General features: G+C 50.0%; 2 protein-coding genes, 1 long non-coding RNA gene and 1 pseudogene across 5 annotated transcripts; 2 read left to right on the top strand and 2 right to left on the bottom strand.

The window, feature by feature from the left end:
* Positions 1-594: 594 nt before the first annotated feature.
* LOC106931756 (cadherin-related family member 5-like) lies at positions 595-9,707 on the top strand (annotated as a pseudogene).
* Positions 5,641-11,706, bottom strand: LOC148152559 (uncharacterized). The gene is made up of 2 exons (XR_015762238.1): positions 11,581-11,706; positions 5,641-9,981 (listed from the first exon to the last, which is right to left on the bottom strand). It is a non-coding gene; the product is annotated as an uncharacterized LOC148152559 (long non-coding RNA).
* On the top strand, positions 11,597-17,311 carry irf5 (interferon regulatory factor 5). 2 transcript variants are annotated; one of them, XM_015010071.2, is made up of 9 exons: positions 11,597-11,734; positions 11,964-12,171; positions 12,460-12,646; positions 12,721-12,746; positions 12,873-12,900; positions 12,975-13,241; positions 14,808-15,197; positions 15,511-15,629; positions 15,700-17,311. In XM_015010071.2, the coding sequence occupies exons 2-9, from the start codon at positions 11,980-11,982 to the stop codon at positions 15,925-15,927; spliced, it is 1,437 nt and encodes a 478-aa protein (XP_014865557.2). In that variant the 5' UTR covers positions 11,597-11,734; positions 11,964-11,979; the 3' UTR covers positions 15,928-17,311. The 2 variants fall into 2 exon arrangements, with proteins under 2 accessions (XP_014865557.2, XP_014865556.2); XM_015010070.2 differs by lacking the exon at positions 11,597-11,734 and having other exon boundaries at positions 11,766-12,171.
* Positions 16,694-26,380, bottom strand: tnpo3 (transportin 3). Of its 2 annotated transcripts, none has more exons than XM_015010061.2 (23): positions 26,112-26,380; positions 25,051-25,251; positions 24,261-24,334; positions 24,019-24,175; positions 23,670-23,813; positions 23,423-23,598; positions 23,213-23,351; positions 22,523-22,669; positions 22,342-22,449; positions 22,180-22,271; positions 21,972-22,111; positions 21,710-21,901; positions 20,215-20,306; positions 20,069-20,145; positions 19,942-20,002; positions 19,712-19,852; positions 19,520-19,636; positions 19,351-19,445; positions 18,907-19,063; positions 18,647-18,814; positions 18,466-18,578; positions 17,655-17,737; positions 16,694-17,191 (listed from the first exon to the last, which is right to left on the bottom strand). In XM_015010061.2, the coding sequence occupies exons 1-22, from the start codon at positions 26,229-26,231 to the stop codon at positions 17,677-17,679; spliced, it is 2,772 nt and encodes a 923-aa protein (XP_014865547.1). In that variant the 5' UTR covers positions 26,232-26,380; the 3' UTR covers positions 16,694-17,191; positions 17,655-17,676. The 2 variants fall into 2 exon arrangements, with proteins under 2 accessions (XP_014865547.1, XP_014865548.1); XM_015010062.2 differs by having other exon boundaries at positions 23,423-23,595.
* Between the last annotated feature and the right edge of the window lie 48 nt (positions 26,381-26,428).

Raw genomic sequence — 26,428 nt, 5'->3', positions numbered from 1 at the left:
TGTTAATGGTAAAGTACCGGAATGGCGACTGCAGGGAAGGGCAACTGGTACCGGACTGATCCATCACACCCGCTGCACAAAAAACTGAATTGGGTCACTTTACAAGCATAGTGTGCATGAAGTCAGTGTAGCTTAGCCTAGCACCGAATGTCAGCCATGACGGAAAAGGGGGCGGGACTTCCTTCAGAGGCCCGCTCACCCTGTGGGCCGCACTAATATTATACTTTCATATCACGGTGGGGCCACGAGACATCGTCCTACGGGCCGCAATTGGCCCGCGGGCCGCGAGAATGAGACCTCTGTTCTACAGGATGAGACCTGTAGAGATGGAGCTCTGGGGGTTCCTGTCATTTCCCTGACCTCTGCTCCTGTTCTGACCTCTGACCTTGGGATAAATCAGCTGGACACCTGAGATGTTTTCCTGTTGGGAATAATCTTGGGACTCCAAATAGTTTGGAGATTACCTTTGACCCTTCCTAGGTTTATAAGAAGTGTCATGGCTGTCATAAGGCTTGCATATCTCAGATCATCATTTTAACACCATAAATAAAATAAGGAATGAACCTTAGTCCAGAATAGGATTTTTTATGTTCCAGAGCATAAGTCGCTCCTTTTCTAGAGCTGCTGATACAGACGATGATGTGTTGATGTGTGTTTTATGATGTGTTGATCTGTGTTTTAGAGTCGAGCTTCATCTGCTGGAACCCAGATATTCTGATCCAATGGCTTCTTTCTTAAACAGGTGAAGGAAGAAAATGTCAAGGATGTTCCGTCTGTTGCTGTGGCAGCTAGTTCTCAGAGTTTCCTGCCATGTTGCTACAGGTAAGAACGTTAAGTACATCATGAGTTATTGGTGCTGCTTCGGTACATCAACTCCTGATTCTGTTTGGTCCTCAGCTAGTCTGTGTACGGCCGGCTCCAACATCTTTGCGTCTGTCAGGGAGAACAGTCCAGTAGGTCAGTTCATCTCACACATCAGCATCAGATCTGACCCAGGAGCCAATACCGTGCGTCTGTGCCTGACCGGACCGAATGCCAACTGGTTCTACTTAGAAGGTCGGACCATCAGACTCAACTCGTCTGCATCCAGAGTCCTGGACCGAGAGGTACGGCTCAGACGCCAATAAAACACAGTCCAACATGTCTGATTAACCAAAGCGTCTTTGTTTCCCAGGTTCTGGGTCCATTTCTGATAGCTGAGCTCACCTGTTATGAGGACGATATCAAACAAGTAAGTTCAGAGAACACAACCAGAATACACACACCTGTCAGTCCAGTAAGGCAATGTAAACTGGTTTCAGAGCCACTACAGGATTCTGGTGGAGATTCTGAATGAAAATGACAACAAACCAAAGTTCCTGGAGGAGACCATCCAACCGTTCAGCATCAGTGAGGTGAAACATCTCAACAAATGGAGAACCTGTATGATCCGACAGATTGTCCTGTCCAGTCCAGGAACCACTTACATGTCAGTCTTTCATTCTTCTGCAGGTTGCAGCAGTAAACTCTGTGGTTTTCACTGTGAAGGCTGTCGACTCAGATGGAGACATGATCAGCTACGTCATCGACCAGTCCTCGGTAGGATCCCCGTCTACTTCTGCCCCATTCAGCATCAAAGTTTCAGGATTCATGCTGCAAAGCAAACCTTTGTCAGGAAAGTTGCATCACCTGTTGTCTGTTACCTGCAGGAAGATGCATGGTTCTTCAGGATCGACTTGCCCAACAGTGGGAAAGTGGTGCTGAGCAAACCTCTGGACTATGAGAGCAGAACTCGCCTACAGATCATCATGTGGGCCCAGGTGAAAGTTCAGTTGTAAACAGGTCCAGCAAAGTTACAGATTTCACTACATCAAGAAATTCAGATCATTTGACGTCATTATAGCAGGGCCGTGCAGAGACAACTAAAGGGGCAGGTGCTCAAAAAAAAAAAAAGGGGGGGGCATATCTAACCGCATTTTAGGACAGAATATTAAAGTCACACAGCTTTCAGAGTTTAATAAACAATGATAAATTACAAATTGTGAGATATACAACTAGATTTAGTACATCTTAACATAACAGCTGCCTTGTAGTATTAAATATACTGTTAACTACCAAAAACTGGATGTTGATCATGGTAAGAACCATTTTTTTTTTTGTTCTTACCTGCGGTTCTGGTTCTGACCCAGTTGGTCAACAATCCACTACGTTTGGCTGCTTCTGGCAGATCCTTTCTTTTTTGTTTCTGACGTCTTTCTTTACGTGGCATCTTTGAACTAAAAATAACAAAACATAATGATTTATGATCAGAACACTATATTACGTTGTATATATGAAGGGGATTGAGTTTTTTCCCCTTCATTAATGACTTTTATTACATACATTTTATCTATCATGGTAATTCAGGGTGAGTTATTTTTAATTCTAAATTAATATCCTTGTTGGACTTTTATTTAAGTGCTATTTTCCTTCAAGGTACATTTACCTAACGCCAGAATAAATGTACATTATTCAGCAAAGGAAATTAGAAGACATATATCCATTATGGAGATGATCAGTTTTGGATGGGCGATGTTCCCCTATTGCATAATCCAGTGCTTTTCAACCTTTTCTGAGCCAAGGTAATTGTTTTAATTGAAAAAATCCCGAGGCACACCACCTACCAAAAATGTAAACAAAGATACTCTGTAGCCGCCTACATTACATATATAGTCATTCTTATCAAAGTGTCTTGAATAGGAATCAAATAAACACATTTATTTTTATCATATTTTACATTTCTTATTTCAAATTGCACTTAACGTGTCCACTTCAAAAATACACCTGAACACCTGAACAGCCACAACACTGGTGTGATGCATGAATGTAGTAACATTCATGCATCACTAATTCTCTTGTTTTAATGTAAAATGCTCTGTACCTACTGCCATCTAGTGGTAATAAAATTACATGATTACGCCGCTAGTCATTGCTACAGCAGAGACACTCAAAGATGGCATCATTTGCAGATAATTAATTAGTTTTCAAAAAATCTTTTAAGAGCAATTATCGTATTTTCCGGACTGTGAGCGCACCATGCTATAAACCGTACCTTAAAATTTTTTAACCCACCTCCCCCCTCCTGGAAACTTACATATATCAGCCGCACCGGCCTACAGGCCGCTGGTGTCTCTGCCGCTCTGTTTCCCATAAGAACCAGCAGAGGGCAGCAGAGGGCTGCGTCCTAATAACTGCTGGATATATTAAGGACACAGTTCTCCGTCTCCAAATCCGGTTTTGTTCACGCCGAGTTTACGTGCAGCGGCTTTATTTCCCTCCTGTACTGCCAGATCGATACTCCTCAACTTAGAAGCTGCATCATATGAGTTTGAAAACATTTCTCCGTCGTGCCTGCTGCTAGCATGTGCTTGTTCTAAATGAAAATTAGCTGTTGTTCTTTGATTTCCAATTTTAACTTCCAATGACTCACCCCCTGCTAAAGAGCCCCCTGGTGGTTGAAGAAAAATCCACAGAAAAGCCGCACCAGGCTACAATGGTTCAAAGTGTAGGAAAAAAGTAGCAGCTTATAGTCCGGAAAATACAGTACAGTAGGTGAAATTGGATAATTTCCACGGCACACCTGACGATCAGTCACGGTACACTAGTGTGCCGCGGCACAGTGGTTGAAAAACACTGGCATAATCAATACTGAAGAATGACTGATAACATTAACATACCGGGAAGAAGCTTTTCAGTTATCTAGCTTTGCTAGCAAAGTCGCTAGCTAGCAGCTAGCTAATAGCACAACAACAACAGCCTAATGTCTGTATGATAAAAATACTGAATGATAGATAAGAACAGTTTCTCCTCACCTGGCTGTCTCCTCCCCTCAGTAGTTCTTCAGAGAAAGGCAGACAGAGGCCTGTCAGTGTCTGTTGTATCTCATTACCTCTCTGCTTAAACCGCTGAAGCAGAAACGAGACTTCAACATTTTCCGTCATCTGACAAGCAGCAGGTCTGCTCCACTTTATTCACCAAAACGTTTTAATTCACCAAAAACTGATCTGTAATCTGGAACGTTCGCTAGTTGAGCTCCAGTTAGCCGCCTTATCTCACTGCGCGAGAGGCAACTGGGTCATACGTCACGGGGAAAAGGTCAAAGGTAACAAGGTGACCGGAGGGCTTATGTTGTTTTTCTTGAAAAATACAAAAAATACAAAAACTAACAAAAAAAATAAATAAATAAATTTAGTACATGTTATGTGTCAGAGGGCTTAGGAAATAATAATAATAATAATAATAATAATAATAATAAAAATACCAAAAGGGCACTTGAGGGCAAAAGGGGCAGGTGCTCAAGCCCCCCTACACCATCCCCTCTACGTGCCTGCATTATAGTCAAAGTGTCAATGTGTAGTCAATGTGATGACGAGAGTCCGTGGGCGGTTCTGTTTGAAGGAATCAAACACTGAGGAGAAGTTCAACATCTCCACTGTCCTCACCATCGACATTGAGGATGTCGACGACCAGTATCCTCACTTCCTGCCCTGCACACCTGTGTCCCCAGGTGTCCCGATCTGCATGAACCCAACCTACACAGCCAACGTCACAGGAAAACACCAGGTAAACAGCAGCAGCATCTGCAGCCAAAACACCGGTTCTGGTAAAGGAATGACTGTTGGATCTATGAAGGCCAGAACAGAACCTGACCGTTTTATTGATGGGGATGTGATGTTTAAACCAAAGCGCCGAAAGAGGAGAGAAAGATCCGGTGATGTCCCCCTATCAAGGTTTCCGAGGAGAACCAGAACTCCCTGCAGTTTAGGACCCACCAAACGGTTCAGAGGCCTCATGCATAAAAGAGTTTGTAGTTTTCACTATAAAACTTGGCAAAAATGCGGCGCCCAAAAAAGTCCGGATGTATAAAGCCGTGCGCCGCACGTCACTGCGCACCTTTCCTTTATAAATCCTGATTTACAGGAAACGGAGCAGCTGCTGGTCGCCTGTCGGCTCCATAAATGCATTTTAATGTAAATTAGTATAAATATCTGGAAGTCTGCAGCCCCGTGAAGCAGTAACCATGGCAACGTCCTTGTTTGTAGCAGTAAAATCATATATTTTATTTAAAAGGAGCTTTCAGGACACATAAGGTCACCTCACAAAAATAAAAATATTTTTTAAAGAAAGATATCCAAATTAAAAAGAAGAAAAGAAAGAGATCGTCCAAATGCCTGTTGGAGCAGCAGAGCGTTCAGCCCGGATTTAAAGACTCAGAGAGGCTCTGAGTGGAAATGTGGACGTTTGTTCTACATACAGGAATCGTGTGAATAAGTTGTACAATTACAGAATAGAGATGCTTTCTGTCCATAAAGGCGCATTCACAAAGCGGACGGCTCCTTGTTTAAGTTCTGCTCAGAGCTCCAGGGTGATCAGTCTGGATTCATCTAAACGCTAATAAACCATCATCAAGATTTCCCATCAGATCAATATGATCTCTGATCAACCCTCCCTCTGAATCCTTCCATTGGCGATGTTCTCCATCAGAGCCAAAGCTCTCCTGTGATTGTCTCCACACCTGATCACCTTAAAATAATCAAACTGTTTTCTTCGGCGCACAGATCGATGCGTTACATCTTTATGAGACAAAAACTGAGGAAAATTATTTATATTGGAATGACATCCTTTTATTTTTATTATCATGTTGTGTGCATGTTATTGTCTGAGGATAAATGCGGTTCAGTTTCATTGTTTACGTTTAAACAATAAAATATTAAAATCATGAAAAAGACATCAGGTTTGAAGCTTCCTGGTCTAAATAACTGAATGTCATCAGGTTTCAGTGATTTAGGTGAGTTTTGATGCTTTGTAGTTTGATATTGTTCACAGAACAGGTTTGTGTGGCCGCCGCACATGTTCACGCAGGGAAAAAGTCTGTGTATATTTACGCAAACTTTAAGCAAAGTTAATTTTTATACATGCCGACTTATGCATAAAATATGGCGCCGCACATTTTGTGCGTACCCACCCTTTATACATGAGGCCCCTCACCGTATAAAGCTGTCATGAGAAGACAGGAAGGTCTCGGTTTTAGCCTTGCCACATGATTGGACAATCCAAAGAAATTGTCAGGAAGACAGATGAGTGGGTTCGTTTTACAGCAGACACCATTTTAAACATTCGTTTTCTTTGAGCACATTTGGAGCCTAACGAGGAGAACCTGTGTGATGGAAAGACCACAGCCAGAAATTTTATTTTGGTTTCGCTGCCGACAGCCTGAGCTTCCAGGTGTGCCAATTTTCCCTTTCAGGACTCGGTTCTGGAGTTCTCTCCTGGTCCAATCAGAGCCAGGGATGGCGATCGAGGCATCAACGCTCCTCTCATGTATACAATCCTGTCAGGTGAGCAGAAATCTGCGTTATTTCAACATGACAGCTCTGAACCGCTGACCAGGAATGACCAGGTGTGTTTTGGAGCCCACAGGTGACAATCATGGCAGGTTTGTGATGGACAACAGAACAGGTGAGATCAGGCTAACCAGAGCTGTAGACGAGCGTCAGCCAGGAGCAAACTTCACGCTCACCGTCATGGTAACAGCAGCACTTCCTTCACTTTCTGTTCCAGTCTCCCCATCATGTTTCTGATCAGCCCGTTTCCGCTGCTGTCCAGGTGTGTCAGGTAGAGGACCGGTTAAAGTACAGCGTGGCCACGGTTGTGGTCAGGGTTCTCAGTGAGAACTCCTTCCCGCCGGTCTTTAACACAACCACCTTCAAAGGCTTCATCATCCAGAGCTCAAGCCCCGCCTCCATCGTTACCACCTATGGGAACCAGGTGTTGCAGGTCCAGGTATCGGACCAGGATTTCTCTGACGTAAGAAAGCATATCTGCCCTCCTGTACTCTCACCCGAGTCCCACCTGTAAACTCATCACTGCTGTCCAAAAGCAGGGAGTGAACCCAAACATCCGGTTCTTCCTCCATCCCCCATCCCGACTGTACCAGGTGACCCAGGAGGGGGTTCTGATTGCCCGGACGGACCAGCTGAGGGCCTTTGACAGACACATTCTGCAGGCGAGTTCGATCACACCTGAAATTATGTTCGAAAACCCAGTGAGGTGTGATGTTTGGTCCATCTCCTGGTTCTCAGGTGGAGGCAGAAAGTCAAACAGCAGAAGCAGCAGGAGACTAAAAGCTTCCCAGCGTGAATCCACTCCAGCTCCACCTGCAGGACAATCAGCACGCTTTTCTCTCTGCAGGACAGTCAGTCACATGGGCTGCAGGTTAAAAACATCACAGAACACTGCAGAGAACTCCACACCGTCTCCCAGTCCGTCTTCGGGTTCTGAAGGAGACTGACCCGATCACAACCAAAGTTCTGTGGAGGGAAAACCTCTCTGTGGAGGAATCTTCCTGTCGTTAGAGCTCAGAAAACTAGGGGAACTCCTGTGGAGAAACTCGAAGCCCAAACCAGATCCTGGTTCTGACCAGAACCAGGATCTGGTTCCACCTGATAACTAGAACCAACACACCATCTAAACAGGTTAACAAGCTGAATTATGGATCTTTGTCAGAACCACTCCAGAACCTTTTGCTTCGACCCGTTTCCCTCCAGGTTTATAAATCAGTTTTTATCTGAGTTGCTCCTGAAACATTTCAGATAACGAAGGAAACCTGATAGAGGCGAGGCAGCAGCTGGTCTCTCTGCTGCTCAGTTCTGCCTGAAATCCTGAAATATTCTGGAAAGCTACTTGCCAGTCCAGGGATGATGGAATGGCAACTTTTTCCAGCAGCTTTAGATAAAGAAATCTGACAAAATTTCACTTTCTTCTGATACAAAACTGTCTAATCCTCTTCTCTTTCCTTTGAGCTCCTCTACTAAACGGTGCTGAATCGAACCACGCTCCTCACCTCGGCCTGCTGAGCTTTTAGTTTCTCTCAGTCTGGCATGGCTAATGCTCTGAATGTTGACTTCCAGGTTGTTGCCAGGGATGAAGAATCAGGAGAGGAAGCTTCAGCCTCAGTGGACATTGAAGTCCTGCAGCGAGGACAGGCAGGTGAGAACAGTCTGGCAGCCTACCGGTGCGCCTCCTCAGTACTCTGGTGCATTCACTGACTTAACTTGTTCTGTTGGTGCCTCATGGTAAGTTCACTGACACGTTCCCTCTGTTCCAGTGCCTCATGGTGCGTTCACAGAGCAACAGCTGTTTGGGGATGTGGACAGCAGGTTGGCAGGAGGAATCGCAGCGCTGATCCTGCTGATGTTTCTGTCAGCCTTCCTGTTTCTGCTGCTTCGATTCATGCGACGGCACCGGCCACAGGAAGCTGATGTCCTGCCAGCCACCACAACCTTGAAGCACCAAAAGGTGAAGATCAAATAACCGAGTTCTACTGAATTCACTGAGATATTTTTGTTTTGAAGAGCTTTGGGAACAAACCTGGTTGTCCTGACCTCAAAGAGCTGTGGAGGAGCGGCTGCAGCCTCAGGGAGCAGAAGACGACATCTCCTGAAGAGGAAGTGAAACCTGACGAAGCTGACAGACCAACCTTCACACCAGATGTTTAGATAATGGTGGTAAATGGGAAATGGCCGGTACTTGTAAAGCGCTTTGTCAAGTCCAGAGGACCCCAAAGCGCTTCACACTACATCCAATCATTCACTATCTGATGGTGGAAAGCTACTGGATGGTAGCCACAGATGCCCTGGGCCAACCTGACAGAAGCAAGGCTGCCATGCAACAATGCCACCTATTGGGCTCTACCACCAGCAGGCAAGATAGGTGAACAACAGAGGCAGATGAAACAGGAATCAAACCACCAACTCACTGACTATGGGGCAAAGTCCTACCACCATCACCCCGTGAGGAACCTCAGAACCCTGGTCTGCCGGATTAAGGTTCAGGGTTCTGTTGCACCATCTTAAATGACCAACGGAACCATTTAAGATGAACGATCTGCAGCAGCTGATTAGCAACAAACATTGACTATGGAAAAGATTCAGAACCTTTAGAAGATCCAGGAGTACCACAAAACAGACGATGGAGACGTCTCTGAACTACTGCTCCAGTCTATCAGAGGGTCAGCAAACGGTTCTGATCAACCTAGTGTTAACGGTGAAAACCGACCCATACTGATTCTGGTACTACAGACCTGCTAACTGCTGAACACCAACACCAGAGTCTGGGTGTTGGAGGTCAAAGGTCTCTGTTTCCTCTTCAGCTTCCATCCATCCTCCAACCAGGAGGAAGCTGCAGTTCAGACATCTCCCTTCATTTGAGGACATGATGGTGTCCCGTAGCCATGATGTCCCCAGCAGGAGGATGCTACATTACATCTTCCTGTGATGTTTCTTTCTGCTCAGACTGATCCTCTACGGTTCTTCTCTAACCTTCAGGTGAGTTCCAGGTCTCCAGGCTTCATGGACGAGGCTCTCCGTCGTCAGGCATCCTTGCGGTCAGGCAGCTTCCACGGCAGACAGGGTCTCTACATCCGGAGGCAGTCTCTTCCTCCTCCAACTTCCTCCTTCTCAGCAGCAGACAGCAGGTCCAGACCTCAGCCTCAATCTACGGAGGTCTCTCTCAGCGATCCAGCGGGCCGCTGCCGCTTCCAGACGGATCTGTTCGTCATGGTAGAGAAACCCCCAGGTGTGGCTTCTGGCTGGGAGAGGTCACCTGACGCCACTGCAGGCCTGCAGGTCCATGCTGGGACACCCCAGAGTGACGAGGACGTTAACACTGACCAATCAAGAGACACTTGAAAGATTGTTCAAGCCAATCACAAATCAAGACTGCCTGGGACATACAATGTGTGATTGATTGGCAGATGTAAACTCAAACTCTCTTTGTTTTTAGTGCTTTGAATGAAAAATGCCTTCAGAAATTACTTATGAATAAAAACATGTTTAATTTCTATTTCAATAAACATTGTGGACCAAAAACAGGAAGATTTTCCCTGAGATTTTAACTATACCTGCAGTAGTGAGCAGTGCGACCACCAGGGGGCCCAAGCGAGCCGGCTCCATGCCCTGCATCCTGAGGTGGGGACAAACGCAAATAAAATGAAATCCTGTTTCTTCTTTCAGTCTCTATAGTTCTGATCAGATCTTCTGAGAAGGTCTGCTAATTAAATCTGCCTGGTGACACCAGGAACCAAAGGTCTGGACCTCGTTTCAGGTGGGAATAAAAACATCAGTTTCTAATGGATCTTCAGGAATCTGATCAGTAGCCAGAAAAACAAAAATAATAAAAGATGAAGTGTTTTATTGACCCAAAGTGTAAAACATTCCGAAAATATAAAAGTGAAGCTTTCATATTTCTTTTTTTTAATTAGTTAAGTAGCTCTTCAAAACACAAGATAAGAAGCAAAATGTAATATTTGAGGAAACAAATCTGTAATATAGTTATGATGCCGTTTATACCCGAGTTATCTGAACTAATAACTGAGTTTATGAACACTAGAGCATCTAAGAGCTACTGAGACCCAATCCGGAACCAGAACCAGAACCAGAACCAACTGCAGCCCGGATCAACTTTAGAAGAAATGTTTATGTTTATTAAAGCAGCTGATTGGTCCTATACTGCCACCTAGTGGCTTCAAGTGGAACCATCCAAAACGGTTTGTCCTCCAGTACACAGATGAACTACTGCCTCCTACAGGGCAACTCAGGCTCTGCAGCCGTCTCAGTAACATTTCCAACCGTCTTCAGTTTTTCCTTCCAGTAAACGTTCTGGGCCAGGAGGAGTTCTAACATCAGAAACAACTTCAGGAGATAAACATCCAAACATCAGCAGCTTGATGAAAACCAGACCAGCTGCAGTCAGGATGACTTCACCAGAACCAGAACCAGGTTTGGTGGACCAGGAGGTACTGTTGAGTTGTTGTTTGAAGGTCCAGCAGGACAGAATCTGTCTGTTCCCACAGCATTACTCAGACACCACCGTGAATCACTGCTGACCCACTGGGACTGGTTCTGGGTTCCACAGCACATCTTTGGCTTATTGGGACCACTGGGAAGGTCCATTTCGACTTCCAGGTCATCCAGAAACTCTGGCCCTGGGAATGTCTCAGTGGACACCAAAACCAGACAAAGAATCACTTCCTGTCCTCTTCATCACCATGACTCTGGGAGTGATGATGATGAGCTGCAACCACTGGCCTCGATTCTACAGAACTGGGTCAGAGGAGGTCACTGAAGGTCCACCATAAGGGGCACCTTTCTACTGCCAGGTGCTGGTTCTGACCCATCTTGGATCACTGGAAGTGTTTGACCTTCTGGAAACCGTCTGAGTTCAGTTGGACCCTCCAGAATCCTGTTGGTTCTGTTCTGAAGGAGGAACCTAAAAGTTAACTGAAAAACACCCACACGTCGGCTAACATGCAGGCACACGTCACACCCCGGAACTATTTCAAAATAAAAGCCTCATGGCCTCATGCTGACGGATTCCTGCTCTAGTGAAAATGTTCTGCCGGTTCGACTCATAAAACGATAATTATTCTTTCAATAAAACCAATCTTCAGATGAACTTTAGGGGTTTTCTGCTTCAAGCGATCCGATCAAAACGGTATGGCGGGAGCTTTTATTTTGAAAGTAATGTCATCTTTGGGCGGAAGCAGTTTTCATGCAGACTCACTTTACTTCAGCTAAAAGACTCCCAGGAACTTTCTGTCGGGCGGTACCGCTCCGGTCCGGTGCCGAACTGTTCGTTTGAATGTTGATGGTTCGGTTCGGAGCACGCGACTGTTTCACACCAAGAGCGCAGACCCGGAACCAGGAACCGAGCCAAGGTGAGTCCATCATCAGCGTAGTGATCTGAGATCCGTTGCAGCGACAGACTGGTTCCGAACTGACTGGCTCATCAGCCGAACTGGTTTCTGAGTCGGATCATCTGCAGAAAAACTTTAACCCAGACCAGTTCAGGAACCGGTTCGGACCCCAGGAAGCCATGCTGGTCCAGTTGGACTCAGACTGCTGTTCCGTCCGAAACCTTAAGCCTCCTCGTCCTTCTACCCACAGGTCCCAGTGCTCCACCATGAGCATCCACCCCCGCAGGATCCGCCTGAAGCCCTGGCTGCTGGCCCAGGTGAACAGCGGCAGGTATCCGGGTCTGCAGTGGCTCGGTTCGGAGCAGCGGCTCGGTTCGGAGCAGCGGCTCTTTCAGATCCCATGGAAACACGCGACCCGCCACACGCCGATGTCGGAGGAAGAGAACACCATCTTTAAGGTTCGGTTCCGCTGGGTCCGTTAGCAGCGGGGGGCCCGGGATGAAAGGGGAACTGGGCCGGGTCGGTACTGGGCCAGAACATGTGCTTCAGTCTTCCTGTTGGACTTCCTGCCGCTGCAGGTTTCGGTTCTGCTCAGCGTGGTTCCGCTTTTTCTGCTTCCTCTTTCTGGTCGCTTCACCGCAAACCAGAACCAGAACCTGGAATCTGGACCCAGAACCTCTCCATCCAGGCCGGAAGCAACACCGGCTGCATCTCCTGACCCGGTTCTGACCCTAACCCTCTTGCAGGCGTGGGCCGTGGAGACTGGGAAGTACCAGGAGGGCGTGGACGAACCGGACCCGGCCAAGTGGAAGGCGAACCTGCGCTGCGCGCTCAACAAGAGCCGCGAGTTCCGGCTCAGGTTCGACGGAACCAAGGAGACGCCGCTCCGCCCCTACAAGATCTACGAGGTCTGCGACGGAACCGGCGCCGCAGGTGAGCCGACTGGACCGGTCCCGGTCCAATCTTCGAGACAGTTCTGACGATGTTCTGATGTGGTTCTGTTTCAGACGGAGCCGAGGACGAAGATGAGGAGGTGAGGATCAGAACCGTGGTGAACAGGACCTAATCGGAACCAGTAGATCAGAACCAGTAAATCACAACCAGTAAATCAGAACCAGAACCAGCTGACCTATCAGTTTTTCCTCCTGACTGTTTCCAGATGCCGGACCTCACTGATCTCTCCATCAGTAAGTCCCTCTCCAGAGTTTCTATGGTAATCGCTGACAGCCTGACCCAGTCTGACCCGGTTCTGTCTCTGTAGAACCTCGGATCGAACCCGCCTCTTTTCCACCCTTCGGGTCGGCCCAGGTGATCCCGATGCCGCTGCTGCCCCTGACCTCTGACCTCCAGCCTCGGGGTTCAATGGCGGACCCGGGTAGCTTCGACCCGGCCGGACTCCAGAACCTGAACCCACGGTCCTCCACTCAGCCAGAATGCATGGAGGCCAGCAGCATGGAGTCCGTCCAGAACCAGTCGGACCATCAGAACCAGCAGTCCTGCAAGTACGACCTGCTGAGCAGCGTCCCACGTGAGTCCGGTCCAGTTCTGGTTCCTCTGCTCAGTCAGTCTGCCAGTACTGAATGGGTCCAAACTAATCAGACCTCCTGGTTCCAAGAAGACTGCAGGTCCAGAACCAAAAGGTTCTGCAGTGGCTTGGGCCAGAACCAGTACTAAAACCTTGTTTAATGAGGAGGAACTGGTGGTTCTGGACCTGATTAGAGACCCAGAACCGGTTCCACTGACCCCTCAAAGGCTTAATGTGATGACGTCATCAGCTCCTCAAATTGTAATTGGTCAGACTAGACCTGCAAGGTTAGATAGGTCCAGAACCTGAACAGAACCACCATCTGGACCAGGGTGCAGGTTCTACCAGGTCATGTGATCCCAGCTGGGTTCTGATCAGACCCGTGTTCCTCTAGAACAGGGCTGGGCAGTCCTGGTCCAACAGCTGAATCTCCTCCTCAGGTTCTGCTAACGACCTCAGTTTGGCCCCCCAGGCCTGGAGCTGCCCGCCCTTCTCTAGAACTCTGAAACGGGTCCAGTGCAGGACAAGTTACTTTGAAAGAAGCTATATTAGCTACTTTAAAAATAAAAAGTACCAGTTACTATACTGTAAAAATAACTAATTACCAGGGAAAGTAAATATGTAAAACATATCCCCTCTTTATCATTTATGCTCAACTGTTTATCATAAAACTGAATCAAATGGACACTGAATAGGAAACGGTCGGTAAAACCAAGCTTAGCCTGATGGGCAGCGTCGCCATCTTTATGCACCGAGCTAATAATATTAGCCTCACCTGCTAGCATCAACAGCCATCCTGGTGACTGGCTTAGTTGGTTCATGAGCTCAAAGTTTCTTACAAGTGATATAAAGAACAGCGTTTCTTTCACGTGTAGCTTGATCTGTGCTTGGCTTAGCTTAGCTGGCCCGCTGCGCAAATGGTTCTTCCGCTTATGTGTTTATTTGCTTTCCGCTCACTGCTCGTTTGTGAAGGCCCGCCCAACTCTGCCTCTGATTGGTTTACAGTGACTCTTTTAGTTTTTCTCAGCCAATCAGCAGCAGAGATGCAGTACCACCTAGTACTAGCGCGCCACAGCTGCTAAGGTAGTTGGTTACTGCTGTTTTGCGGAATGCCGACCCCAGTTTTTAGAAGACATGTTATTTTTTTAATTATGGTGTTATTGGTTATTAAACCGTGTAAGATCTGTAGTATTTTGACATTTACTGAATGGAAAGTGGCAGTTCCAGACAGTGGTAGCTGCCACTGATTGAACATCATGTTTTTTCAGGTAAATTTTTTTAAAATGAAAAGGACAGCGACACTACATTTACATAATACATCCAGGTGCCGCTGCCACTAATTGAACTCGATGCTGGGTCACAGCTTTAGCTTTCTGTCCGCTGAATTAAAGTCATGCGCTGCATTTTATTGTCAGTAACGGAAACGGCGCTGTAGCGATGAAGAAGTTAATTACTTGTAATTAGATTAGTTAGTAATGAGATTACTTGTTACTGAAGAAAGAGACGCTGTTAGTAACGTCATTATTCCCCGACTCACTAACCAAGGCCTCTCCTGTCCTGGTTCTGTAGTAACAGATCTGGACCTGAAGTTCTGGTACCGGGGCCGGGCCATGGGCTCCCTGACGGTCAGCAACCCCCAGGGCTGCCGGCTCTACTACGGCCACCTGGAACCGACTCCGGAGCAGGTGGACCTGTTTGGTCCAGTCAGTCTGCAGCAGGTTCTGTTCCCGGGAACGGCAGAGATCCAGAACCAGAAGCAACGGTTCTACACGGACGCTCTGCTGGACGTGATGGACCGCGGTCTGATCCTGGAGATCCAGCAGCAGGACATCTACGCCATCCGCCTCTGTCAGTGCAAGGTATTCTGGTCTGGCCCAGGAATACCAGAACTGGGTCCACCCAACCCCATGGAGCGGGAGAGGAGGATCCGGGTGTTCAGTCTGAACGACTTCCTGCAAGGTTCGTCTTCTGACCCGGTTCTTCGGGTTCCTGTAGGCCAGGGGTGCTCAAGTTTAATCCTCGAGAGCTACCATCGTGCAACTTTCAGATGCATCCCTGTTCCAACACACCTGAACCAAATAAACGGCTCGTTACCAGGCCTGTTCAAAGCCGGTCCGGTCTGTTGGAGTAAGGATGCTTCTAAAAGTTGCAGGATGGTAGCTATTGAGGACTGGACTTGAGCAACCCTGCTGTAGGCGATTCTGTGTGGAGAACTTATTCTGGGGTTCAGTTCTAGTGGCGGTTTGGTTCTAACCGCGGTTCTGGTCCACAGGGCTCATCTTGTTCCAGAAAGGTGAAGCCGCCAACCCGCCACCATTCGACGTCTTCTTCTGCTTCGGAGAGGACTGGCCTGACAGGAAGCCCAAAGAGAAGAAGCTCATCATGGTCCAGGTGGGTGACTGATGGTCACGTCAACTCAGGTTCTGCTAGTGGGGGTTATAAAGGTTCTGTTGCTGTGCAGGTGGTTCCGGTGGTGGCCCGGATCCTTACAGAGATGTTCTCCGGAGAACTGGCCTGGTCCACCGATAGCATCCGGCTGCAGATCTCCAACCCGGATGTCAAGGACCAGACGGTGGAGCAGTTCAAGGAGCTGCAGCGGCTGCTCCAGAACCAACTGGGTCCAACCGGGCCCTGGGCCCCCGCTGGCTCTCTAGAGGCCCCTACTGGGTTCTCCATGGGGACCAGCTGATACCAGAACCTGGACCAGAACTCTGGGGTTCAACCTCTGTGACATCACGAAGGGTTGGGTCGTTGGTGGACCAGAACCGACCAGAACTGTTTTCCTCTTTGCTGTCCAGGTATTTGGTTCTGAATACCTCCCAACTCTCAGTCCGGGTTCTGCTTGCCTGCCCTGTCCCACGTGCTGACCCAGAAGGTTCTGGTTTCTTCCTGAAGGTTTTTATTTGGACTTTGGCTGCTTCAGGCTCTGGTTCTGACCGAACCCAGACCTGGCTTCTGAACCAGGCCTGTCCACACAGAACCTGCTCATCACAGTTCCAGGTAGTTTGGTACCGGTTGGTCAGTGCGACCTGAACCAGAAACAGAACCATAGTTCTTGTTCTGGTCTGTGGGGAATTCTTTAGCGGTTCAGGAACTCTTCTAGAACCGAGTCAGTCAGACCCGATTAATCGATTTCCATCTGGCAAGTCCGGTACCACCAAGTGTCCAAGTCAGAACCGCTGCAGTATTCTGCTGCTGGTCCATCAGAACCAAATCTGCATTTCATTAGTGATTGTTCAGTTTGCTCTCTGGCGCCGTCCAGAGGACGGACCGGGCCCTGCAGCAGGAACCAGTCTAACCAGAACTCCCAGTCTCAGGAGAGGATGACCTCACCCTTCATCAGGTGGGGTCAGCTTACAGAAACACCTGAGCTCAGGTGTTAATGCCCCCCGGTTACTGGTTAGACTGGTTCCCAGTGTGTCTCCCTTTCTAAAACCACAGAAGAAGAAGCAGAGTGTTTTCAGCTGTTTTATTGTTTACAGCAAGGCTACATCACCACTGATGTCATGGTGTCAGTCCGCCTCATTACCCACAGTCCTCTCTGTTTCCATTCATGGAAAAACAACTAAAATAAACCAAAGATAAAAGGTCAAAGGTGACGCCAAATCCTCCAGCGTTCCGCCACGCGGCCCAAAGCATCATGGGGAATTTTTTGGCTCTGTTTTTTGGCACAGACAGAAACATCTTGACCAAAGTCCCAAAAATAAATCTCTTAAAAACAGTTGAGCAGGCACGTCCTGATTAATCGCCTCCGAGGGTCCAGCAGGAACCGGTCCTGACCCCGCCCACCCAGAACCACCTGCTGCAGGTGAGCTGGGGGGGGTGGGCTCCGTCCGTCTCTCCTCCGTCAGGTCACAGAGTCCCGTTTCACATTCAAAGTCCCTCCGTCTTCCTCGTCTGCAGTCGCAGCTTTTTGCCGTCACCTCTGAATGTTGGTCAACTAAAGATTTAACCTGAGGAGGAGGAAGAGGAGCGGTTTCAGCTCTTCATCAGTCATGAAACCACACTGTAAAAACTATGTATTTTTTCTTGTTTCTACAGTAAATATCTTGAGATAAAAAATCGTTTCAGCAGGTAACGTCTCCCTTGTCTTTGTTTGGGATTTGGCTGAAATTAAATTTTGTTCTGCAAACAATAAAGAGATTCAGGTTTAATTCAGTAACATAGTATTGATAAATGGCACCAAAGATCTCAGGACACTTTCTATAACCCACCTGGAAACACCTGAGGCTCATCAGGCTAACGCTAACCGCTACCTAGCGCTAACATGGGCCTATGGAGTCGCGTTATGTACCAGGTTCGTTCTGTAAGGGACCTTGAGGTGAAACTCGGTGTAATCTACAGAAGGTAGCAGGAAGCTAACCAGCTGATCTGTGGTGAAGGACTCCCAGTATTCCCAGTATTCCCAGTGCCTACCTGGTGTCATGAGAAGCTGCAGCTACCGGTACAGCCTGGTGAACTCTCTGATGGCCCAGCACACCTGCTTGCACTCCTCAGCACTGAAAGAGAAACACACATGAGGGCCTTCTGGTTTGAGGGCAGGGCGAGTCTGGACCCGCTCCTGCCGGTTCTGATCTGGTTCTGATTCAGCAGCGCCCCGCCCTCCGCTGGGCCGGTGCCAACATGAGCTGATGGCCCCTGAACGCCTCACGATGAGTCATCCTGACGCCTTCGCCGGAGGCTGATCGGGTCAGAACAGGAACTGGGATTCAACATAAACTTCAGCTCGCTGTCGGCATGGCAACCACAGAAACAACAGGAAGTAGCAGCGGCTCGCATCATGAAGAGGAACGGAGGCTGGGCGACGCGGATAAAAATAGAATCGTATTTTTTTATAGCAGATCTTAATTTAATCGATTAAAAAAAAAAATTACAACTGACAGAAAATATTTTGAAGTGGATTTTATTTCAGTCAAATGATCAGCGCCATTTTTATTTATGAATAAAACCTAAAAAGCTTCTGATGTGAGCAGCTCAGTTTCTTCTCAATAAACTCAACCATTCCTCGTTTTAATCTTTAGTTTTCCAACTTTATCCTCTTAATTAAAAACAGAAATCGCAGCCTGGCCCTCATACTCTGTCGTAAAGTCAAACAAGATGGCTGCCTTGGGTGCCATGACATCACTGAAACCCAAGGAGGCGATTGGTGGAAAAATATCCTGATTTTCTAATAATGAAATTAATCACCCAGCCTGGGTGCAGCCCGGTTCCGACCCGCCGGACTCACCTGGTCACCTGCTTGTGGAACTCGGTCAGCTGCTTGTGGGTGACGGTCACGGCGCCGCCCGCCGTCTGCTTCGGTAACCCCTTCAGCGCATTCTCCAGCCAGCGGCAGAACATCTGGAACAGAGGAGCGGAGTGAGGCGCGGCTCCGGAACCGGACCAGATCCAGAACCGGCAAGACTCACGGGTCGGTCGAACAGCATGACCTCCCAGAGGACCTCGGCCACGTCGGGCAGCGTGTACGGCGGCAGGCAGAAGCAGCAGGAGTGCAGCAGCTGGTTGATGAGCTGCTGGCCGTTCTGCTCCATGGCCTGACCAATCAGACGCTTCCGCAGCGCGAAGTCCTCCTCATGCTGGGGAGGGAGAGGGAGAGGAGAGATGAACCCAGTGAACGGCACCACCAGCTCCTCCTGGAGCCTCCGGCCCGGTTCTGGTTCCGACTCACGTCGTTGCCGACTCCGGTGTGGATCAGGTCTCGGATGAACTTCATGACACTGCAGTTGGCGTCCCGGTGGTCGAGCGACGTGGCGGCGATGGCGCACTGGATGATGTGGACCACGATGCTGCTGCCTAGCAACGTGACGGGACTCCTCTGGACGAACCTGGGGACGGAGAGGACATGAGGGGACAGAGGGGACAGAGGGACGGCGCTCTGATGTCTGTCCACCATGTCTCAATGATCATCATGCGATGGTAAATTTATACGTCCAAAAATTCATGGAGAAGCTCTGAGACGCTTCAGAACCTTCATTGACCCGCTGAAACGCTGCTCTGGTTCTGCTGCTTCATGTTTCAATCTGTTGCTGGTTATTCGGAGTTTTGGCCTGTTGTGAAGTTTTACTAGTTTATGATGAACATGTGCAGCCAATAGGAAGCCAGGTGAGCTCACCTGGTGGCCAGTCTGAACAGGTCGTCCACGGTGTCCGGGTGGTTCCTCAGGCTGTTGGGCTGCTCCAGCAGCTGGAAGGTGGGCATACACAGCGCCTGCAGGACACACAGCAGCTCCTGGTCATCGGCCCAGCAGGGGGCGTGGCCTAGATCAGGTGAGGGCGGCTTACCTGCAGCATGTCCAGCAGCCCCTGCCTGCAGCCCTCCTCCATGCCGTACTCGTCCACCAGGATGCTGCCCAGGTACAGGAAGCAGGAGTGCGGGTACACCTGGTAGACGCTCACCATCTGGAGGACATGAGCGTCCCGTCAGCGTCGCCACGGCAACGGCCGCCCACAGACCCCGTTCCGACGGCGACTCACCTGAGTGACGAGCGGCTGCAGCAGGGAGGCAGAGCCTTTCCCGACGCAGCGCACGGCGAAGCGCAGGCAGCGGCAGCAACGCTCCACGATGCGGTTATCAGCCTGGTGGGCGTTGAGCGTCTCCGACAGGACGGGCCAGATCTGGGGGGGACAGGTGGGACAGATTAGGACAGGTGGGGACAGGTAAAGTCCAGGTGTGTCAGCCAGGGTCCAGGTGTGTGGCGCCTCACCTCCTGGATCACCTTCTGGCACGGGTGCGTCTGGCCGTTCTCCACGATGGGGTTCGTGTGTCTGAGGACGAGACGATGCGTTCACTGTCTGCGGCGGCGGCGGGAACCTTCCTGCGGCTCCACTCACCTGAAGATGACGGCCAGTCGGTCCAGCCACGCTGTCGGGTCGGCCGACTTCCCGTTCCTGGACCGCTCCGCCAGCAGCTGTTGGGACAGAACCCAGTTGGACCGGTTCCGGCTCGGCGGCGCCGGCCCGACCTGGAGCGCACTCACCTTCTTCAAAGCCAGAACCTGAACGGCACACAGGTCGCTGAGGCACTCCGCGATCTTCTCCAGAGGCAGCCGGGCCAGAACCAGCGCCGTACCTGCACAGGTAACAGTCAGAGTCACAGCCGTACCGGCCAGAACCGGCAGGTCCAAACGGTTCTGAAAGCAGAGCTGCTGGAGGTTCCGGGTCCAAACCCAGCTGGTTCCGATTCCCTTCAGACCCGACTACAAAGCAATATCGCTGCGTCACCATGGCAACGCGATTTCTGCGTATCAGAACCGGAACTGGGCCCGGCTCCTGGAGGAGACCCAGACCCCTGACCCAACCCGGTTCTGCCTGAACAGAGCTCAGCTGATTCATGAGGTTCTGCTGCTCAAAATAAAAGTTCTATTGGACCCGCCCCGGAAGCTTTGGGACATTAAAGGACGATTCTGTTTATTATTCTGACAATTCATTGGAAAAAATGTCACATTCTGCTGATTCAAGCTTAATATAAAAACACATAATTCATCTCTTAAATATAAAAACAAATTTATAAAAATCAGTTGGTTTAGTGAATGAATCTGCCGGATTGATCAGGAATACAGCAGATTATTTCTGATGTGAACCAGGTGAAGCCAAAACTGCCAGTAGAGTTAAATGCTAAAGATTTCTATTCATTGTTCAGTTCTGAGTGTTTTGTTCTTCACTCAGGCGAGCGGACCCTGCTCTCCGTTAGCCGCTAGCCAACCCTGGAGACGCAGCTGTTGTTAATCCAGTGCAGCGCCACAGCAGAGGGAAAATTACGCAGAAAAACCAGTGAAGGATAACTAAATATCTGTCGGCTACGCTGCACACAGACTCGTTGCCATAGCAATTTACAACAACGGCAATAATTCCAGGGTTCAACACCAAAAACACGCAAACATTTCATACACAAAGAAGAAAATATTCAGTCATTTACATGTTCCCGTTTTTAAGCTTGAGGTTTATTCTGGATTATTAATATGCTGTGGTAGCCATCAGCTAATTGGCTAATTTAAACTCCTGATCTACTGATGATCTGAGATTTGAGGTGTAGGTTCCTTTTTTTCCTCACCCTAAAACTCACTGAATCCTGCAACACATCTACATGTTATGGTTGTCAAAGTCAAGCTAGCATACCTGAACTCGTTTCCCTCGCTGTCCTTTAGAATCTTGTTACCCAGTTAGCATTGCGCTGCGTCGCTTTGTATTCATGAGCTTTGAGGTTTAGAGCGATCTGGGCCAGCTAAAACCAACTAGCGCCAGCTTTGTGTCCTCCAGCGGAGGGAGAGAGGGGGGCGGGGCTTACCGTGTGACATCACACTGCAGCCAGTTAACGATTGGTTAACTGTCTGCAATGACTTATCACTGACTAAATTTATCGTTTAATAATCGATTAATGTTTTAGCCGTAGTTGAGATTTTTCCTACAGCCGGATAAGAACCAAGCCTTCTGGCTGCTTGTAGCCTCCCGCCCGGCCCGGTTCTGGCCCGGTACCTTTGAGGAGGCCCACGGCGGCCTCGGTGGACAGGGCAAAGGAGTCGAGGGAGCGGGCGATGTCCAGCAGCCCCTGGAAGTGCTGGGCCATGTGGTCGCGGCACACCGAGCAGATGTTGTGGATGGCCTTGGCCGCCGCCGACGCCAGCGGCTTCTCCCTCAGGCCCTTCATCAGGTAGTTCAGAACCGGGTCTGCAGAACACAGAGCCGGATCAGAACCATCGGCTGGTTGGAGCCCGCGGGCCCGGACCTGTCCACCTACCCAGGAAGCGCGGGTTCCGGTCCACCACCTCGCTCATCTCCCCCACCAGCTCGATGCTGGTGTAGCGCACGGCCAGGTGCACGCTCTCCGGCAGCAGCACCACCTGCTGCAGCACCTCGGCCACCGTCGGGTTGTTCTCCCTGCAAACAGGCGGTGTCAGCGCTCTGGGCGTGGTTCTGACCCGGTTCTGCTCGGCAGCGGTACTCACGGGTCGACGCTCTTGGCGATGGATGCCATGATGAAGAGGACGGCCTCCGTCACCTCCCAGGGCGGGTTCCCGTCCTTCAGGGTGGAGTACAGCTGGAAGACAGAGCTCGCCATCAGCAAGAGGCCAAACCGGGCCGGAACCGGGTCAAGGTTCCTGTGGTACCTGAGAGAAGCACTCCATGGAGCCGACCAGGAAGATCACGTCCTTCACCAGGTCCGATACTCTCATCCTGAACTCCCCAAAGTCGTCCGTTTCCTCCGGGATTCCCTCCTGTGGAGCGAAGCAGAACTGGGTCAGAACCAGGCCAGAACCGGATCGGAGAAAGCCGGTCCCAGAGCCTTACGTGGTCTGGGTCGAGCTGGCAGTGGCGGGCCAGGCAGTGCAGCAGCCGCTGGATGTACGGCCGGAAAACGCCGTGCAGGTTGGCGTCGTTGATCTTGTAGAGATGCTCGCCCAGGCGGTACCAGAAGTTAAAGGAGATCTCCACAACCTGCAGACAGAACCGGGTCAGAACCACTACAACTGGACCTCCACTGATTCTGTTGATAAGCCAGTTTGGACCGGTTCTGTTCCTTCAGACCCAAACAAGTTCTGACCTGGATTGGTTCAGGCTGGGTCCAGTTTCTCAGAACATTTCAGTAGAAACGTCATGAAGTGATAAGTAACCATCGCTTAGAGGAGCTCTGGGTTTCAGCAGCTCTGCTGTTTTCTGGAAGTTTGTTCAGATCTGCAGTGCATAGAAGCTGAATGCTGCTTCTGCAGAACCAGAACCAGAACAGGAACCAGCAGGCCTGAGCGGTCTGGTTCTGGTTTTGTTGGATCTAACAGCAGCAGATCTTTAATCTACCGAGTGATTTATAATCAGTGATAGAGCACCGCGTCACCCTGTTGACCTCTGCTGACCCAATGTCTGGCTTCCTGCCTGCCAACTGAAGGTGACCTATGACCCCTGAATGAGTTTACTGTCTGAATCAGATCAGGATTAGCAGGTAACTCTAACCGGGCCTGGTTCAGCCCGGTCCGGTTCCGGTACCTCGTACTGCGGGTGTCCGGCGCAGATCAGCAGCAGCTCCAGCGTCCTCAGGTCGCCCATGCCCTGACCCGGCGTCCGGACCGTCGTCTCCAGGAACGTCTCGCAGAGCTCCGTGAAGATCCGGCAGTAGTTCAGCACCCTGTGGAAACAGAGCGGCCGTTACCGTGGCGACCGGTCCCCGTGTCGCCACCGGGCCGACCGGAACCTTACTTGTCCAGGTCCTCGCGGGCCACGGCCATGTGGTAGGCCGTCTCCAGCGTCAGCACGCCCTGGAACAGCTGCAGCGCCAGAGCCACGTTGGTGTCCACGTTCTCGATGGCGTACAGCGCCGAGCACACGCAGTCCGACGCCGCCTCATGCAGGTTGGTGGACGTCTCGTCCCTCTGCTGGGACACAGAGTGGAACCCGTCAGAGTCTGTGGACCGGGGCCGGGGCCGGGGCCAGAACCGGGACTCACCAGGATCTGGAACAGGACCATCAGCAGCTGGTTGCTGGCCATGAAGTTGCTGTCCAGGACGCCCAGGTTGAACCAACTGCCCAGGCAACGGAACACCTTGATGAGCATCTTCTCATCGCCACCCGCCTTCTCCACGCAGGACGTCTGGGGACGGGGTGGGTCGGGGGACAGGGACATTAGAGAGACACGTGGAGGACAGATGCACCAGCAGAGACAGATCAGGCGCCCCCAGTGACCCCTGATAGAGGTCACTAGGGGGCGTTGCTCAGCTCCTAAGCTATTTTTGTGTTTAAGAATTGTGAAAAGTTACAGGTGGACAACCAGGGGACATGTGTCCAGGTGTCCCTACCAGCAGGGCGACCACAGTGTTGGAGTAGAAGGCCAGGTCTTCGATGATCTCGGTGCGGCGATTGGCGCCGATCCGCAGTGACCGACTGTGAACTTCCTCCGGCAGGACCGTCAGGATCTCGATGAGGAACGGCATGGAGCCCACATCCTCGTTGTACCTGAGGGGGTGGAGCCACACAGCGGGGGGTCAAAGGTCGGCTGGGCGGCACAAGCTCAGAGCGGTGAGACGGCAAGCGTTCCTACTTCTCTATGAGCGTGTGAACGCAGCCCTTCCAGGACGCCATCTGCAGGGCGAGGTCAGCGATGGCCAGGGCCAGCTGCAAGACAGGACCGGGTCAGAACTGGGCCGTAACCAGACCTGGACTGGGTCAGGACTGGGTCAGAACCGGGCTGACCAGAACCACTAATGAAGCTGAACATTTGAAAAAATGTTACAGAGAATCGATTTTACATCAAATCCTGAAATGGTGCCGTCCTCCCATCAGGCTTCAGTCAGAGGTGCTGTAACACAGACTGCTACAGGAAACCACATCACAAACTGATGATGCTCAGATTCCTCTGTAATCCAGATTATTCCTGTAGATTACAGGACGTTAAATCCTGGATGACAGAAGTTTTGTTTTTGCATCAGAACCTCTGAACAGAACCTGATCAGTCGATTATTGATCGGGATCAAATGATCCTCCAGTGATGAAGCTATAAACCAGGATCTAATTTAATCCCACAGGATTTCCTCCTTTAATCTCCTGAGTATTGCATAATTGATAATCTATAACCTAATCCACTGATCTGTTGCCTCAAATTGAACTCTTCAGTTAAAATCCTTCAGCTGATCCAAAACGCCGCAGCAGAGTTCTGATGCAAATCAGAACCAGATCAGATTTCTGCTGTTTGGATTCACAGCTTCCTGATAATCCAGATTATAATCTCAGATGGTCACATAGAAAACCTTAATAACCAAACTCTGACCTCTGCTGCTTTCTCCTACTACTCTCCGCCTCAGCGGCTCCGCCCTCCTGGGGGCGGGGCTTACCTGAGTGACGATGATGGGCGACAGGTCTTTGAGGTTCTGGATGTGGGTCAGCAGGGAGTCCCGCAGTGCATTGTGGGTCTCTGGAGGAAGCTCGTAGAAGGAAGTCTGGATCTTCATCTTCATGGTCTGAGCGGCGAAGTAACACGACTCCACGTCCTGCTTCAGCTGCAGTAGCTGGTCCGAGATCTCCCAGGCAAACATCTGCACAGGACAGGAAGTGACGTCACTGAGGCGCAGGGGGCGGCGCTTAAGCATGAACCAGTCCAACTGTTCATCGTTTAGCAGAACAACAGAACCGGGCCAGATGGTCCATCAGAACCAGAAGTCGTCTGTGACCCAGGCGAGTCCCCAGGTCAGGGGGTCAGGAGGTCAGACCATCCCTGACACATTTTGAATGCAGAGGAGAATCTGGAACTGTTCTCCAAGATGTGAGAGAGCAGCAGACGTGGAGCTAAAGACTTTTAACTTCTAGAGTTTTCCTGAACACCTTCATGATCAGCAGGACCTTTACTCCTGAACCGGGTCTACAGGGGAACCATGACAGCAGGCTTCACCTTCAACTACAGACACTATTACTAAGGAAACAGTTCTGAATGCCGAGCCGAGTTCAAGTACCCTGACCCACTTTCTCCCCCGAACCTCTAGATCTGGTCTCAGACCTTCTCCAGGTGATCCGGAAGCACTTTCAGGTAAATCCTGTCGATTCTGGCTGAAGTCTGGCTGAGCTGTCAGTCACAGCAGCACCAGGCCTGCTGGGAATTAATCTGCTGCTTCCGCATAGAATCAAAGATTTTAATCATAAAACTAATTATTAGTGATTTATTGAACTGATCTGATTTACGTTTCGCCCTTTAAATGCCGGATAAAGTGAAAAAAATGACCGGTTCAGTTTCTGTTTTGATCCATTCATTCCGTTAGCTTAGCCACCATGCTAACAGGAACAGGAGCTCCTCTGAGACTGCGCAGCTTGCCACACCTGTCCGCTTCCCCCTCAGGTAACTCATTAAACCCGAACCGAACCTTCGCCAGACCCACACGGAACCATTCCCCAGGGCTCTCACCGATCTCTGCAACTCTCCGAGCCACAGCGAGGCTCGTTCCTTCCCGGACGGATCCGGGTCGTGGTACAGGGCCTGGACCGCCTGGTAGACCAGCGTCAGGCTCGGTTTACCCCCCTCCATAGCGGCCTCGACGCAGGCTCCCGTAAGGCAGATGGTTCGGTTCGGCTGAGGAGCTAAAAAACCCAAAAACTACCAAACGGTCCGAGTACCGACCGCCATCTCACACGGGCTCTTCCGGGGACAGCCTGAATCCTGTTCCGACTGGAAACACGAGCAAAGTATTTGTTCCTCTCTGCGAGACAGGAGAAGACTTCATT

Source organism: Poecilia mexicana, unplaced genomic scaffold (genome assembly GCF_051168715.1).
Source record: "Poecilia mexicana isolate PSO_F unplaced genomic scaffold, ASM5116871v1 scaffold_23, whole genome shotgun sequence".
In the NCBI taxonomy this organism is placed as follows: Eukaryota; Metazoa; Chordata; class Actinopteri; order Cyprinodontiformes; family Poeciliidae; genus Poecilia; species Poecilia mexicana.
This window is presented reverse-complemented; position numbering and strand designations above follow the sequence as displayed.